Source organism: Mastigoproctus giganteus, chromosome 13 (genome assembly GCF_048544385.1).
Source record: "Mastigoproctus giganteus isolate SK-2022 chromosome 13, ASM4854438v1, whole genome shotgun sequence".
In the NCBI taxonomy this organism is placed as follows: domain Eukaryota; kingdom Metazoa; phylum Arthropoda; class Arachnida; order Uropygi; family Thelyphonidae; genus Mastigoproctus; species Mastigoproctus giganteus.
Window position 1 is genome coordinate 136530550 of NC_143587.1, and position 17313 is coordinate 136547862.

Genomic DNA, 17313 nt, shown 5'->3' on the forward strand with positions numbered 1-17313 from the left:
CCTCTCAGAGCCTTAAACACCTCAATCAAATCTCCTCTAAGGTGTCTAGTTTCCAAACTCTGCAACCCACATATTCGAAGTCTTTATTCATTCTCTGTATTCATTCCAACAGCTCCTCATCTTTCCTAAAATAAGGCTTCCAGACCTGTATGCAGTACTCAAGCTGTGGCCTGACTGCCACCTTATAGAAGGGACAATCACCCCCTTATCCTGCTAGCAAAATCCCTATATATCATTGATAAGACACCATGAGCTAGTCTTGCAGTCTCAAAAATTGCTTAGAAAACTTCATATCTGACTGCACAATTACCCCCAGGTCCTTTTCATTCTGCACTACCCTGAGTGTAGTACCACCCAGTTGATACGGTACTCTGGAGTTACTGCTACCCATATGCAGTACTTTACATTTATTGATGTTAAACTTCAGTTGCCACCACTCAGCCCATCTGCTCAACTTTTCTAGATTCTGTTGCAGTAGCATGCTATCATTATTGTCATTAACAACCCTGCCAACTTTCATATCGTCTGCAAACTTACATTAACCCTGATATACCTTCATCAATATCATTGATAAATACCCAAAACAACAATGGGCCCAACACCGAACCCTGGGAGACTCCACTAATAACATTATTCCATTAAGAGCAGTGTCCATTTTAAACCACTCTGTCTTCTCCCACTCAACCATCCTTTTATCCATTGTAGCAACTTGCCCTTAATGCCATACCATTCCAATTTATGTAGTAGTAGTAACAATGGCATGTGACGCAAGAAAGCAAGCGTATGAGCTTATGTAGCATCAGCCAAAAAAAAATTTTTTTTTTTACACAACCATTCCCTCTAAATGTTTGTCCAGTTCCTCCTTAAATTTATTTAACCTATCAACTTCCACAATGACAGATGGAAGTTTGTTCCAGTAATTAACCACCCGCTGGCTAAAGACAAATTTCTGCACATCTATTCTACATCTGTCCTCAATTTGAATTTAATCCCCCTTAGGTTCGTAATCTGAACAAGTGAAAGAATCCCATCAAAATTCAGTGTGCTCAACCCATTCAAGTCCTTATACACCTCAATCAGATCACCTCGCAGGTGCCTAGTCTCCAGCCACTGCAATTTGCAGAACGTAAGCCTCTCTTGGTGAGAGGCTTCAGTTCTGCAAATTGCCCTTCTCTGTACACGCTCAAGCAAATCTACATCATTCCTAAAATGAGGCCTCCTGACCTGTACGAAGTACTCAAGGCGTGGCCTGACCATTGCCTTATACAGACAGACAATCACCTCCTTTTCCCTGCTAGCAAAATTCCTGTATATCATTGACAAAACTCCCTGACCTGCCCTGGCAGCCTGTCTGCATTGCTCAGAATACTTCATATCTGACTACACAATTACTCCCAGGTCTTTTTCTACCACCTTAAGTGTAGTACTACGCTGTCATTAACAACCTTGCCAACCTTTGTATCATCTGCAAACTTCAACACTAAGTCTGATATACCTTCATCGATATCATTAATAAATATATAAAACAACAGTGGACCCAAATCCGAACCCTGTGGTACTCCACTAATAACATTAGTCCATGAAGAGCACTTCCCATTGATTACCACCTTCTGTCTTCTCCCACTCGATCATCATTTTATCCATTGTAGCAACTTTCCCTTAATACCATTCTGCTCCAGTTTGTACAGTAGTCTTTCATGCGTAACAGTGTCAAAAGCTTTCCTGAAATCCAAGTACAGTCAGTCCTCGTATAACACGTGTTTACACTACACGAATTCGAACATACACGATTTATAAATAGGGGAACGATATCTTATATAACACGAACCGAATTCACTTATGCACGATTCGCCTTTGTGTTTACAAGAAATGGCAGTTGAACGCGGAATCACCCCAACCGAACACAACACGATAGGAATGCAGAGAAGATTCTGAAAATGTATTTGTTTTTTATATCAGTGAAGGGGAAACACATTTCACCATAATAACGTAAAATTCCAGCTATCGGTATTATCGCAAATGCAATTAGATCGAGTTTACTACCAGTTTATAACAGATTCCACTAGCAGGAACGCAACTGGAAATTGTTTTTATTAGTATATGGTAGTAACCCCCAGAAATGTGCTTTAGTAAAATTGGAGCTATTCATAGCATGTCTCTGCCTTTATGGTTTATTTATTCAGTTGCGCAACTTTGTTTATGTGTATTAAGTGTGCCTCCTCATTTTGTAATTGGCTTTATTCCCTAAAAATGAGTAAATACTTAAAAGTTATGAAAAGGAAGCATTCTGATGAAGACACTACAGATTCAGAGAGAAAAAGAAAAGAAATATCGATAAACAGAGGTGGACTGGGTCAAAAATTCTTACCCGGGAAAATTTGTAGTGGCCTCATACTATGGTTTATGGCCAAAATCACACCTGCCTCCGGCCCATCGGGGTTTCCCCGGTAAGACTTATGGCCAGTCCGCCTCTGTCGATAGAGAAAAAATATGAAATTGTGAAACACTTTGAGCGAAATGAAAGACCATGTGATATTGCAGGGGCTATATGCGCAGGCCTAAATGAGGCAATGCTGAGAATTAGAAAGATGCATAAAAACAACTTTCATGGCAGGTACAACTCAAAGTGCAATTAAAATCCATTAGATCAAGACACAAAGAATTGGAAGAGATGGAACGGCTGTCATCTGTTTGGACAGAAAATCAAACAAAAAACAAGTTTGCTTATGATAGAAGCAAAAGCATTAGCAATATTTTATTACGTAATAGTCGTAATAAAATACGTATTTTATTACGATAATTTGTGTTTGGTAATGTTTTGGTTACAAATGTGTGTTCAATCTTGGGTGGTCGGCACATAACCCTATTTTTCCTATAGGGCCTGTTGTTTATATTGCACGATTTTGCATTGCACGAGGATTTCTAGGAACACAACTATCGTGCTATACGAGTACTGACTGTATATGATATCAAAATTTATTTTTTCCATCCAGTTCCTTTGTGACAACAAAGGAACCACAAAGTAGTCTTCCATATGCCACAGTATCGAAATTATTCTTTGCATCCAGTTCCTTTGTGACCACATTATAGTATCCAATCAAATTTGTTAGACAGGACTTCCCCTTAACAAACCCATGCTATGTCTTAACTATAACTGCAGTCTTGTCTTGATGATCCTGCATTGCTTCCTTAACCAGTATTTTCCCCGGAACAGAAGTTAGACTAACAGATCTGTAATTACCCGAGTCACTCTTTGATCCCTGTTTGTGAATTGGGGGATACATTTGCATTTCTCCAGTCCATGAGGACCTCCCCTGAGTCCAAGCAAGCTTTTATAATTATGTCTAAGGGTTTGCCTACTTACTTTGGTTTCCTCCTTTAATATAACTGGATAGATCCCATCCACCCCAGGTGCCTTCCTTATGTTCAACTTCAATGTTTCTCCTTCACTTTGCTCTCAATTATTACAAACTCACTTAGCTCCCTGTTAGAGTTTGATAAACATCTGGCATTCCCATCCTTGAATAGCTTCTTGTGTGTATGTAGATGCAAAATACTCATTCAGTTTATCAGCTACCTGAGCATGATCATCAATAGTCAAACCATCTATGTTAAATGGACCAATCTGATTCATCCCTTTCCTTCTAGAGCAGGGGTGGGCAACAGCCGGCCCGCGGACCACATCCGGCCCCCGACGATGTTGAATCCGGCCCCCTCGGTAAATGCATAAATATAGAAAATCCATACCTGACTACACTCGCCGTAAACGTTCGGCTTAATTCGGTTCAATCGGGAATCGCGGCCAGTACAACAGTAACCAAGTGATTCTACGCAGCGTCAAAGAGTTATTTCCTAATTATTATTGTAGCATCGATCGAACGAAGTTCCTTTGGGTTTGACTTCTTATTGAAAAAAATAATATTGGTACGAGATATTTTATGTTTTATGCCTTTTCTAATTATTACAATTTTTAATTTAATATAATTTATAGCCCATAAAATGAGCCAATTAAAAAAAAAAGAAAAATTGATGCCGAATGCCGCATTTTCAATGATAATTGGACATTCAGATATTTAATTGCAAATATAGACGATAAAGCTGTTTGTTTGGTTTGTAACGAAACTATTTCCGTTTTTAAAGAATATAATCTAAAAAGGCATTTTTCAAAAAAAAAACATTTCGTAAAATATAAGCTATTTTCACCGGAACAAATGAAAATTGAAGCGGAAAATTTAAAATGTGGTTTGCGTAAGCAACAAAATACTTTGAAAATTTTGTCAAAACAGATAGAGCTCCGACAAATTTAAATATTGTATTTACTTTTTTTAAAAATACATTAATAATTTGGTAATTCAAGTAATATAACATTTTTTAGGTTCTGATTTTTTTTATTAAATCGTTCAATCTATTCCGGCCCGCATCGTGATACGAAAATTTCATTCGGCCTGCTGACGAAAAAAGTTGCCCACCCCTGTTCTAGAGGTTACATAAGTAAAGAATTCTTTGCATCCGTTGCCAAAGATTTCTCGTAATATGCGGCCGACCGGGCTAGCCGAGTGGGTAAAGTACCTGCCCAGCAACCCAAAGGTCGCGGGTTCGATTCCCGCCTCGGGCTTGGATCAAAGTACTGCAAAAACCTTGGGAGGTGCAATATGGCCACAGAAGCCGATGCGCCAACAACTACCAAATCAAATCAATCTCGTAATATGCTTTCGCCTGCCTGACTTCCTTTGTGACTTGATTACAGACTAGTTTATATCTGTCATAGGCTTCTGTGTTGCCTGATAATTTATATGCATCCCATGCATTTTTCTTCTGTGCCATAAGCTGCATTAATTCATCTGATATGCATTTAGGCCTAAACCTTGAACAGTAGTTCTTAGTTGGTATGAAAAGCATAATACCTCCAAGATTAAGTCCCTAATGGCCTCCCATTTCGAATTCACCGTTAGTAACATTCTCAGTTGATCCCACTGTATAGAATTTAAAAACTCTTTGAGATCACTGTAGTCACTTTTAGAAAAGCAAAAACTCTTCCCCTTACCTCTGATGGTAGTTACATCTTTAAGTAAATCCCATATCAGTACACTACATTTAGTGGTTCCTTAGTGGAATCACTGCTGATAATCAGATCACGAGTATTGCTCCCTCTGGTTGCCTCTTGAACATGTTGCTGAAGAAAACAGTCATCCAATAAATCCACAAGTCTTGCTAGTGTGGAAGTGACCAATCCACAAATTCCAATCAATATCTAGAAAGTTAAAATTGTCTATTATAAATCATTCTGATTTACTGGCCTACTCTATTTCTCTGCACAACTGCTGATTATAGTCATCAGATTGATTAGACCTATAACACACGCCCACTCATTTTCCCTTTCCCAGTGATTATGCTGCACCACACTGACTCAAGATTGCATTGCCCACCAATGTCAATTGAATGCACTTCCTTAGATTTTGTGTTTCTTAACTAACAGCATGATCCCCTCCTCCCTTTCTGTACGTATTGGATAGAAAATCCAATACTTCCCAAATTCCAATTCTGCACTGCTTATATCTGTGTGGCACCACGGCTCTGATATCCCATCAGTATCCGTTTTTGATGTGTTGACTAGCACTTCAAATTCATCAATTTTATTTACTATACTTCTAGCATTAGTGTACATGTAAGTATGCATACACCTATTCTTACTCTTAGTTACCCTAACACAGTCCATTTATTTATTTGTTCCATGATGACTCCCAGCAGCCCTTGAAATCCCCAGTACCTCACTTTCCAGGCTGCTGCTCATTCCAGTAGAAGCAGTGCAAGATCACTTTCATCTCTGCCTGTGGCTACTGTTAATCTATTAGTCTGTGAATCCCTCCCCCATGCTAGCAGTTCTCCGACCCACCTAACACTGCCTCGATAGCATCAGCAAATATTCTTGCACCCTTTCTATTTAAGTGTATCCCATCCCTGTAGAAACAATTTCTCCCGTTAACAAGCACAGACCATGCTGAGAAAAATTTTATTCCATGAATCTTGCAGAATCTCTCCAGGGCCAAATTGATTGACAAAGTTCTCATCATATACTCCATCCTAACATGTCTGGCAGAATTGCAGACACTTTCAACTTTGACTTGTACTTGTTAAGTAAGTCTGCAGATCTCCTACTGTTAATGTTATTAGTGCCAACGTGTACAACAATATCACCCTCTGTGCCCTTAAAAGATGATATCTGCTCTAAGTGTCATCAACTTTTGCCCCTGGCAGACATACCCTGGTCCTGTTCCACCTATCCTTTTTGCACAGTATATTTCCCATCTACCTGACAATAGATTCACCAACAATAACTAGCTCCTGTGGAACCAGGGCATTCTGCCCCAAAGGTTGCTGCTGTGTTGCCTGATGATCAAGTGCAAGCTCTGGCATTGTGGGCAGCTGAGAGTTTGATGGGTCATCCGATTTAAGTCCTTCGAAGGCAACTACATCCCCCGGACATGATGTTGTCCAACGGGACATGATGTTGCCCTTGGCAACATCATGTCCTGTCCCAGAAATGTCTGCAACAATTTCACAAGAAGCACATTTCTTTAGGCTGTGATGCATTGGAGAATTACACATCGGTTCTTCCCCGAGCCACAGCACACCCGCCACTTTGTGAATGTTGCTTTGCTGCTCTAGCCTGGGGCATGATTTCCGTTTAAATACGATTTAATTAATTAACAATAAAAATTTATAAGGTTAATAAATTAATTTATTATACTATACAATACTATACTAAGCTAATGCAGTAATACATATTCTGCTATATAGTTTTACGTTATACCTTGGCTATCAAATTTGAGATATACATTATCAAGTTACGCTATACTGTAATAAAGCTTATATTATTTATAAAAATACGGTATCATATCAAGTTTTAGTAAAGTGCATATTCAAAATTACTGTACAATAGTTATATTGCACAAGGTTTGTTTTTAATGTTAAGCTTTTTTTTTTTTTTTTCGGGTTTACTGTGAAAATTTATTTTTATGCAATACAAAACTTGTTAATTTTAGATTTGCACTCAAGGTAAACAAGGTGACTAATTGTAATGGTTTTTCTGCCAATGGAAATACTTAGTTCAATTTTAACATCAAGTTGAAAAATTAGGTTAAAACTAAAAATAAGTAGATAATTTTTCATTTAAATATTTACTCTGTGTATGCTGAAGAACAGTTAAATTCCCTTGAATATTTTGATGTAGATTTATTAAAAGTTATATATACTGTATATATTTGTGTTTGTGTGTATATGTATAAAATTATTATTTTTTTTTTTTTAAGGGCACAGATTGCCAGTTGAGTTGCCAGTCGCATTTGCAATTTCCTTGTACTGTGATCTTACAATCTGAATTGGAAAATCTCTGTGCTGCTCAAGTACAACCTACAATGCCACATGGTTCCAGTGACCATAAAGAAGTGTATAGAACTCAGGTCCCATATAAATCTTTGAATCAAGAAAATCATTCTGAGTATAGAAGCATTATTAATATGCAACAAATGAAAAGCACTTGGGAAAATAATTGTGGTCATTCAAAAAATGCTGATTTAGCACAGTCTTGTAACCTTTCTACACAACAGTCAGCTTTAAGTAATACTTCATGCTTATCTGCTGTTAGTATACAGTCACCATCACCAACAAATGAATTATCTGAACAGTGTAAACAGGCCTCCTCAACAAGTCAGATTTCTGTACATGAAAATCAAATTTCAAATTTATCAGTACAGGACTCATGCAACATGATACCTCTTTCAAATGCTTCACTGGCATTTTATACTGAGCCAGATGCAGCAGAACCATCACCAGAAATAGTGCCAGCCCTGCCAACTGCTTGCTCAACAGCAAATCATGAATCACAGTCATCTAGTACCGGTTTTACAATACAGTCTAATCGGTTACCTGATTGCTGTACAGAAACTGATAGAGAGTCAAAAATAGAGCCTCCCCAGCCTGTGAAAGATAAAGTAGTTTTAGATCATGTGTCAGATTGTTATAAAAAAAAAGTTGATAAACAGAATCCCAACACAAACCTACATCATCAGGTTTCTTCCAGTGACTCATTTAATAGTACTGAATTGTCTTGTACATTTGGTGTGGTTACAAGTTGTGATAAATTGTCTGTTTCAGATAGTTCTTTTGGTTCCTTATCAATGAAACCTTCATCGGATATTGTTTCTTCTCTTAATAGGAAAGATAAACCAGACTTCTCCAGTTCAGTAGAAGATAAAAAATCCTCAATGTCTAATAGTGATATTCTGGTAAATAAGCCTACCATTGAAGTGTGCAATGTGTTAAAAGTGCAAGAGGAACAAATTAAGTTGTTCATGGAAAAAGAAAACAAAATACCTCCTGATTCAAAATGCATTGCTGTTGACACAAACTTTAGCCTTTTCAATGATAAGATCTTCCAGGAACCTGTTAAATGTGAGATTCCAAATGAAAATGATATACCTTTTATAAAACAACCAAAATTGTTTAATAAAGCTTTATGCAAGAATAGCGTGGGAGACTACACAGCCAGTGAAGCAACTTTATTAGTAGTCAAAGAACATGATGGTTTTAATGTTGCCAATGGTAATATAGAAAGTGACTGTGAAACAGAAAATCATTGTTCTGTGCATTTATCTTGTACTACTACAATAAAAACAAAAGAGAAAAGTTCTTTTTCTTCTGAAGAAGTTTCCATACTGTCTTCTGCTTCAAGGCATAACCTTCGAAGGAGAAAATACTTGGTGAATAATGATATGTCATTGCAAGATCATGATTTGAGATCAAATATAAACCATACTCAGGTAACAGTACGAAGTGTAAATTCACTTAAGTCTTCTGGCCAAAGAGAAAGAAGAAAGAAAATAGTAGACTTATTTAATGAAGATATATGCAGTGAGCACTTCATCCGGAAAACAGATGACTTAGATAAAAATGTAAATTTAGCTGGTGGGAATACAAATATGCATTGTTCTGGCAATAATGATTGTATGCTACAATCTGAGCATAACAATGAGAAAGATAAAAAGCAAAACAGGCCTGCTTTTATTGAAACTCCTAGAAAATCTCCAAAATCATCTGTTCAGAATACTGCACCACAAATAATAGTACTTTCTTCTGCAGTTTCAAAAGAAGAAGAAAATTCTAATAGTGGCATACAAATATCAGATGCACTTCATTCCAAAGATGGCATATCTCAAAGAGAACTGTCTTCAGATACTAGTGCTAAAGGGCGAACAGCTATTTCAAAAGGCGGACATCGAAGTGCACACAATTATCCTCAAAAGAAACGTGGACGCCCTGTTGGAAGTAAAAATAGACCCAAACCTCAAGGATGTAAAAAAAACAAAAAAAGTAAAAAAAAGAAATTGAAAGAATTGACTCCTACAACAGTTGAGGAACAACCAAAATCAAAAAAGGTAAAACTTTTTAGTGGACCATATATCCACATCATGGGAACAAAAGAAAAGCCTTTATCTATCACAATTGTTAATGTTCCACAGAAGGAAGAGGAAAAAGATACTAAGTATCCAAAGCAAAAAAGAGAATTGAATATTAGTAGTGGCTTGAGGAAAAAAATGCAAGTTGGCCATACTAGTACTCTTTCACCTCTTTATGATGCTTTCACAAAAGACAAAAACTGGATTTGTATTTTTTGTCAGAAAGGAAGTCATTATGCTGGATTAGGAGATCTTTTTGGGCCATATTACATATGTGGAGAACAGATTCAACTTGTTTCCTCACCAAATTCTTTATTGCATGTGGACTCTGAATGCCCCAATAAGGAACAGAAATGCTCTGTGAGTATTTCACCAGATGCCAATGAAACACCATGGTCAAGTGGTCGCATTAGAACCAAAAGAAAGCGCTCAGAATTGGTTGAAGAATTCATAAAGTCAGCTATGCCAAAAAGATCAAAACAGGTAATATTCTCATCAAATATATATACTTGTTTTAGATTTATAATAATTTAACATTGTTTAACAAATTTTTCATTTGAACTGGATATTTTAAATATTGTTGTGTGTTTGAATGGTTATGCCAGGAAGTCATTGAATGCAATTATTGTAGTAAATTGTATAAAAACATTAGCAGTAAATTTTTCATGCAATTGAATATACACCGATGAGCCAAAACATTATGACCAGTGAGTTATACAAATCGAACTACGGCGCGTCCACGGGTTGGAACGCTGTATAAAAAACACCTGATACTGAGCTCCTTTAATCAGTGTTACTCTTGTTCTTCAGATGGGAAAGGCAGCAGACTTAAGCAAGTTTGACAAAGGCCAAATTGTAATGGTCAGATGACTGGGTCAGAGCATATCTGAAATGCCACGGCTGGTGGGGTGCTCGCGATCAGCTGTGGTTAGTACCTACTGTTAGTACCTAAGTGGTCCGAGGAGGTGGAAACCCATTAACCAGCGGTGAGGTGTTGGATGACTACGGCTCATCGATGCTCTAGGTGAGTGAAGGCTCTCCCAGATGGTACATGGTAACAGAAGGGTTCCTGTGGTGCAATTTGCTGGTAATTGGAATGCTGGTGACTGGAGTAATGTGTCACAATGCACAGTACATCGAATCCTGCTGAAAATAGGGCTCGTAGCCGCAGGCCGCTCTGAGTGCCCATGCTAACCATGGTTTGCCGGCGACAGCCCCTACAATGGGCATGCGAGCATCGAAACTCGACCTTGAGTGATCAGAAGAAGGTCATCTGGTCTGATGAATCATGTTTCCTGTTGCACCATGTGGACGGCTGGATACGTGTGCGTCGTTTATCTGCTAGGGAAGTAATGGTGCCTGGATGCACCATGGGATGAAAACAAGCTGATGGCAGTGGTGTCATGCTTTGGGCGATGTTCTGCTGGGATACCTGGGTCCAGTCATCCATGTGCCAGCGCATCACAATTAAGAGGCTTTCTTACATTTTGAATATCAGTAAAGTTTATGTTCTGTTTCCTGTACATACTTGCCAGATAATCATGATCAGTATAAATGTTTATAGATGATAAAATAAAATAGTGAAATAAATAAATCCCTGGTTAAATGCTTTTTATATATATTTATATATATATATATATATAAGATAAATGAACAAATTTATTTAGTGCAGAATATAATATATGATAAAAGGTAGAAGCAAAGAAAGTACAGTGTACCCTGGTAGCGAAAGGTTGTGTGAACGAAGTAGGGGGGGGGTAAAGAATTCAGTAAGGGTAATAATAATAATAAGGGTAAAGAATTCAGTAAGGGTAAAGAATATGTACCAAGTGAAAATTTGAACAAACGACCAAGGAGGAAATACATTGCCAAGTCTTTCATAATTTTTGTGTCTTCGTCAGAGGTCATCCACCAAAATTATGAAAAAATATAGCAATGCTCTTACTTCTGTTTCCGACATGTTCTGTATGCCAAAGCACGTGTAAGGGAACACGTGGTAAAATAATTTTGATAGGTAAAAAGTTAAAATTAATTATGATAGGTAAAAAGTTAAAATTAATTATGATATATATATATATATATATATATATATGTGATAAAGGTGTATGAAGGAAACTGTAAAATAAATGGTAATTAACTCTAATCACACAGTGCAAAACCACCACTTATTTGAATTGCTAAAAATTATGTTCAGTTTTCATATCAAAGCTTTGGCATCTCCCTGTCTCTTCCATCATCATTGTCTTTTGAGGGTGCTACTATAGGACTATTTTTGCTGGCAGGCAGTTCACTGGACAGTCCACCAGGCAAACCTGTTGGTAATGATTTTAGGAGGCATCCAAATTAGCTAGTATATAATGGAGGCAGTTTAAGCAGTAAGTATGCAGGAGATAGGTATGTCTTTTTATGTATGCCACATCCAAAAATTTGAGACTAACACATAAAACATGCCCCCCCCCAACATTTAATTAGCCTACCTCAAGGCATTATTGAATAGTTGAGCTAATAGAACAAACTTATCTGTGGAAAGATCTAAGCCTGCAGAAAATGTGTTATTTCATTTCACAAATGTACAAAGTGTGGCAATAAAGTTTCCAGACTTGTGTGTGCACTATAAACAAAGTGAAAGAGCTCAAAAATTTGTTTTATTTTTATTCAAAGTAATTGACACCTGACTGAATGCACTTATCAAACCTAACAGTTTCTGAAAAGAGTCAGTGAAGGCATTCAAAGATATGTTTAGTTTGCTAGTTAGTTTATCTTAATGTGAACAGACTTCCATCCCTTGTCGTGGAAGTTGATAGCCTAAATAAGTTTAAGGCTCAGCTGGACAGGTATTTCGAACGAACAGAGGGGTGAAGTGGAAGTGGTTATTTTTATTTATTTATGTTACTTTTTTTTTTTTTTTTTTTTTTTGGCTGATGCTGCATAAGCTTGCTTTCTTGCATCAAATGCCTCTACTAATGCTAATGCTAATGTCCTTAACATCCCAAAATATTTTTCCCTTGAGGGCAGTTTTCACCTCGTGGAAAGAGCGAGAAGTTGCTGGTGCCAGATCGGGGGAGTAGAGTGGATGGTTGAACTGTACAATACCATGTTTCATCAGAAATGTCTGCACAAGTGTAGAATGGGAGAGGGGATTGTTATGCAACAAGAACCAGCTATCTTTCTCTCCTAATTACAGTTTCACCCAGGAAGTATGCTTCTTGATGCATCTGTACGCGTAGAATTCAGCATTAACTTTCTCCCCTTCAGGTACAAATTCCATGTAAATCACACCTTGTTTGTTGAAAAGTGTGATCAGATCTTCTTGATCCTGGACTGCTGGAAATAAAACTCTTTGAACCTTGATGATGATCATGACAAATCTGGATGAGATCTTTGTGTATTGACATTTTGTTGCTTCTGCTCATCCATGAGACTGTGTGGCACTAGTATTGCATAGACCTATTGGAACGAGCAGCATCTTGGAAAATAAGATGCAGGGTATTTCAGAGACTGCTGGGAGTCATTGCGATACAAGTAAACACATGGGTTGTGTTAGGGTAGCTAAGAATAGGAACAGGTGCCTGTACACCAATGCTAGGAGTTTGGTAAATAAATTTGATGAATTTGAGGTATTGCTCAAAACATCAGAGACTTGTCACACAGATATAAGGAATGCAGAACTGGAATTTGGGGAGAACAATGTGTACAGGGAGGATAGACAGGATAAGAAGGGAGGAGGGGTTATGCTAGGATACCTGGGTCTAGTCATCCATGTCCCAGCACATCACAATTAAGAGGCTTCCTTACATTTTGAATATTTGCAAGAAACACATAACATCCAAGGAAGTGAAACCAGTCGACATCGCTGGATAGTGCAGTGTCGAGTCAGTTTGGTGGGTGTGACTTAAGCATTGGGAGATCAAAACGGGGAGTAGCAGTGTGTTATAGGCCTAATGACTCTGATGAGTATAATAAGGAACTGTAAAGGGAAATAAGAATGGGCCAGTAAATCAGGGAATCTTATAATGAGGGATTTTAATTTCCCAGATATAGACTGGAATTTTTGGGTTGGTCACTCACACACTAGCAAGACTTTTGTGGATTTCTTGGATGATTGTTTTCTACATCGGCATGTTCGGGACGCAACTAGAGGGAGTAATACTCTTGATCTAACAGTAGTGATTATTCATGCATTAAGAATCTTCAGATAAAGGAACCACTAGGTGGCAGTGATCACAACGTGCTCAAATGGGATTTACTCAAAGAGGTAACTACCATCGGGTAAAAATAAGGGTTTTTGCTTTCTTAAAGGTGACTACGGTGGTCTGAGACAGTATTTAAATTCTATACAGTGGGACCAACTGATGATATTACCAACAGCAAATTCAAAATGGGAAGCATTCAAAGAATTTATCTTGGAACTACTAGGCTTTACATACCAACTAAGAAATATTGTTCAAGGTTTAGGCCTAAATGGATGTCAGATGAACTAATGAGACATATGGCAGAGAAGAAAAATGCATGGGATACATATAAATTAATGGGTGACATGGAAGCCTATAATAGATATAAGCTGGTCTGTAACCAAGTCACAAAGGAGATTAGGCAGGCAAAGGCAGATTATGAGAAATTCATGGCAAAGGATGCAAAGAAAAACAACAAAAAGTTCTTTACCTATGTAAACTCTCGAAGGAAAGGGATGGATCAGATTTTTCCACTGGATATTGATGGTTCAACTGTTGATGATCTTGCTCAGATGGCTAACAAACTAAATGAGTATTTTGCATTTACATTCATCCATGAGGAGTTATTCAGGGAGAGGAATGCCAGAGGTGAGTTAAACTCTAGCAGTGAGCTAGATGATTTTGTAATAACTGAGAGGAAAGTGGAGGAGAAATTGTTGAAGATAAACATAAAAAAGGCACCCGGAGTGGATGGGATCTATCCAGTTATATTAAAGGAGGCAGCAAAGGAAGTAAGCAAACCCTTAGCCATAATTATGAGAGCTTTTTTGGACTCAGGGGAGGTACCCATGGACTGGAGATTTCCAGATGTGACCCCAATTCACAAAGTAGGATCAAAGGCCGACACAAGTAATTATAAACCTGTTAGTTTAATTTCTGTTACAGGAAAATTAATGGAGGCACTGGTTAAAGGAGCACTGCAGAATCATCTAGACAAGACTTCAGTTATAGCTTGGACAAAGCATGGTTTTGTTAAGGGAAAGTCTTGCCTGAACAATTTGATTGGATACTGTGATGTGATCACAAAGGAACTGGATGCAAGGAATAACTTTGATATCATATATTTGGATCATAGAAAGGCTTTTGATACTGTTGCACATGGAAGACTGCTGAACAAATTGGGGCAGTGGAGGCAATTGGAGGCAAATCGCTGCTATGGATAAAGGGATGGTTGAGTGGGAGAAGACAGAGTGGTAAATGGACACTGCTCATTGTAAACTAATGTTATTAGTGGAGTCCCTCAGGGTTCAGTGTAGGGTCCATTGTTGTTTTCTGTATTTATCAATGATATTGATGATGGTATATCAAGCTTAATGTCCAAGTTTGCAGACAATACGAAGGTTGGCAGGGTTTTTAAGGACACTAATGACAGTATGATGCTGCAACAGGATCTAGAAAAGTTGAGCAGAAATGTTGGCAAATGAAGTTTAATGTTGACAAATGTAAAGTACTACGTATGAGAAACAGTAACCTAGAGTGACGTATCAACTCTGTGGTACTACACTGACAGTGGTAGACAACAAAAAGGACCTGGGGTTAATGGTGCAGGCAGATATGAAGTTTTCTGAGCAGTGCAGACAGTCTGCAAGAGTAGCTCATATTGTCTTGTCAGTGATATACAGGAATTTTCTAGCAGGGATAAGGAGGTGATTATCCCCTTGTATAAGGCAATGGTCCGGCCACACCTTGAGTACTGTATATAGGTCTGGAGGCCTCATTTTAAGAACGATGTAGAGGTGTTGGAAAAAGTACAGAGAAGGGCAACAAGATTAGTGAATGGAACAAGGGGTACGAATCAAAGGCTTAAATTTTGCAAATTACAGTGTCTCGAGTCTAGGCACCTGCAAGGCTATATGATTGAGGTGTATAAACCCTTGAATGGTTTGAGCATGCTCAATGCTGACGGGATTCTTCCTCTTGCTCAGAATAATCACCTGAGAGGACATAAATTCAAATTGAAGAAAGACAGATGTAGGATAGATGTGCCGAAGTTTGCCTTTAGCCAGCGGGTTTTTGGTTGGTGGAACAGTCTTCCCTCCTTTGTTGTGGAAGTTGATAGCCTAAATAAATTTAAGGCTGAGCTGAACTTTTTTTGTCCTCTTTTCAAGGAATTGGCAGATGCCCACGTCTTAGGTCATTGCGAACATCCTCAGTCCATCTTTGAACTGCTTATACCATTCAAACACACTGGTATGACATTTAACATTCCATCAACCATAAATAGCTTTTAACATTTCATTTCTGTTGCAGATTTTCGCAGTTTAAAGTAAAATTTAATACTCATTCATTGCTCCATTGCAAAATCATGACATGGCATGTTAATGCTACTAACAAAATTGGTTATTACTTGCAACCTGTCAGCCTTCTGGACAATATCCTTACTACTATTATCTGTAAGACATTTGAACTACAACGTTCCACTTCCATTTATTTTCATTTTCGTCAAACATGACTGCAACAGTACCAGTCCAGGAACTTTATTGCCATGCATACTCTAGCTTTGATGATGCTATTTTTAAAATTGGTAAGGCTTATGGCCAGTCCGCCTCTGTCGATAGAGGAAAAAATATGAAATTGTGAAACGCTTTGAGCGAAATGAAAGACCGTGTGATATTGCACGTGCTATATACCTAAATGAGGCAACACCGAGAATTAGAAAGAATGCAGAGAAAATAAAAACAACTTTCATAGCAGGAACAACTCAAAGTGTAATTAAAATCCATTAGATTAAGACACAAAGAATTGGAAGAGATGGAACGCCTGTCATCTGTTTGGATAGAAAATCAAACAAAAAACAAGTTTGCTTACAACAGAAGTAAAAGCATTAGCAATATTTTATTACGTAATAGTCATAATAAAATGCTTAAGTATTTTATTACGATTATTTATTGTGTTCGGTAATGTTTTGGTTACAAATGTGTGTTCAGTCTTGGGTGGTCGGCACCTAACCTCATTTTTCCCATAGGGCCTGTTGTTTATATTGCACGATTTTGCATTGCACGAGGGGTTTCTAGGAACGCAACTATCGTGCTATACAAGGACTGACTGTATCTAACTTGACTTCCAATGGGTGGATGGATGGACTGTCATGAAATGTTGTTTAGCTCTTTTAGAAAAGATTAAGCCTTCCCAAATTTAACTAAAATCAGATCAACAGAAATCCAGCAATTATTATTACTTTTTTAATACGTACCACATAGGCTATATACACTGCCCTATCATTAATATCCGGACACCTGCTTTTATTGTGTCATTCAATATTTTGTGATGAAACCTTTTGCTTTTATGATAGCCTTCAATCTTTGCGGCATACGTTTAACCAGCTTTTTATAAATGTCAGGTGATATGTTCCTGCACTCTGCCTTTAACGCAGACTTGTTCTTTGGGCGATCGCGATGTGCACATACCCGACAATCCAATACATCCTAAAGATGCTCGATAGTGTTCAGATCAGAACTCTGGGCTGGCCAATCCAACTTTTACACACCCATGTCCTCAAACCACTGTTACGACCTGAGCAGTATGGCATGGCGTGTTGTCTTGCTGATACAGGTATGGGCCTTCCCCGAAGTATTGCCATAATGTTAGAAGTGCGTAATTGTCCAGGCTATCCTGGTATTGCGCAG

General features: G+C 37.9%; 1 protein-coding gene across 2 annotated transcripts in view; it reads left to right on the forward strand.

Annotated features, from left to right (window-relative positions):
• Positions 1-17313, forward strand: part of LOC150076465 (uncharacterized) — a 215988-nt gene that overhangs the window by 96405 nt on the left and 102270 nt on the right. For both annotated transcript variants that reach the window (XM_090387007.1, XM_090387006.1), the window contains exon 3: positions 7311-9938. In XM_090387007.1, coding sequence (XP_090243133.1) covers positions 7311-9938 — 2628 coding nt within the window. The remainder of the gene's footprint in view (positions 1-7310; positions 9939-17313) is intronic.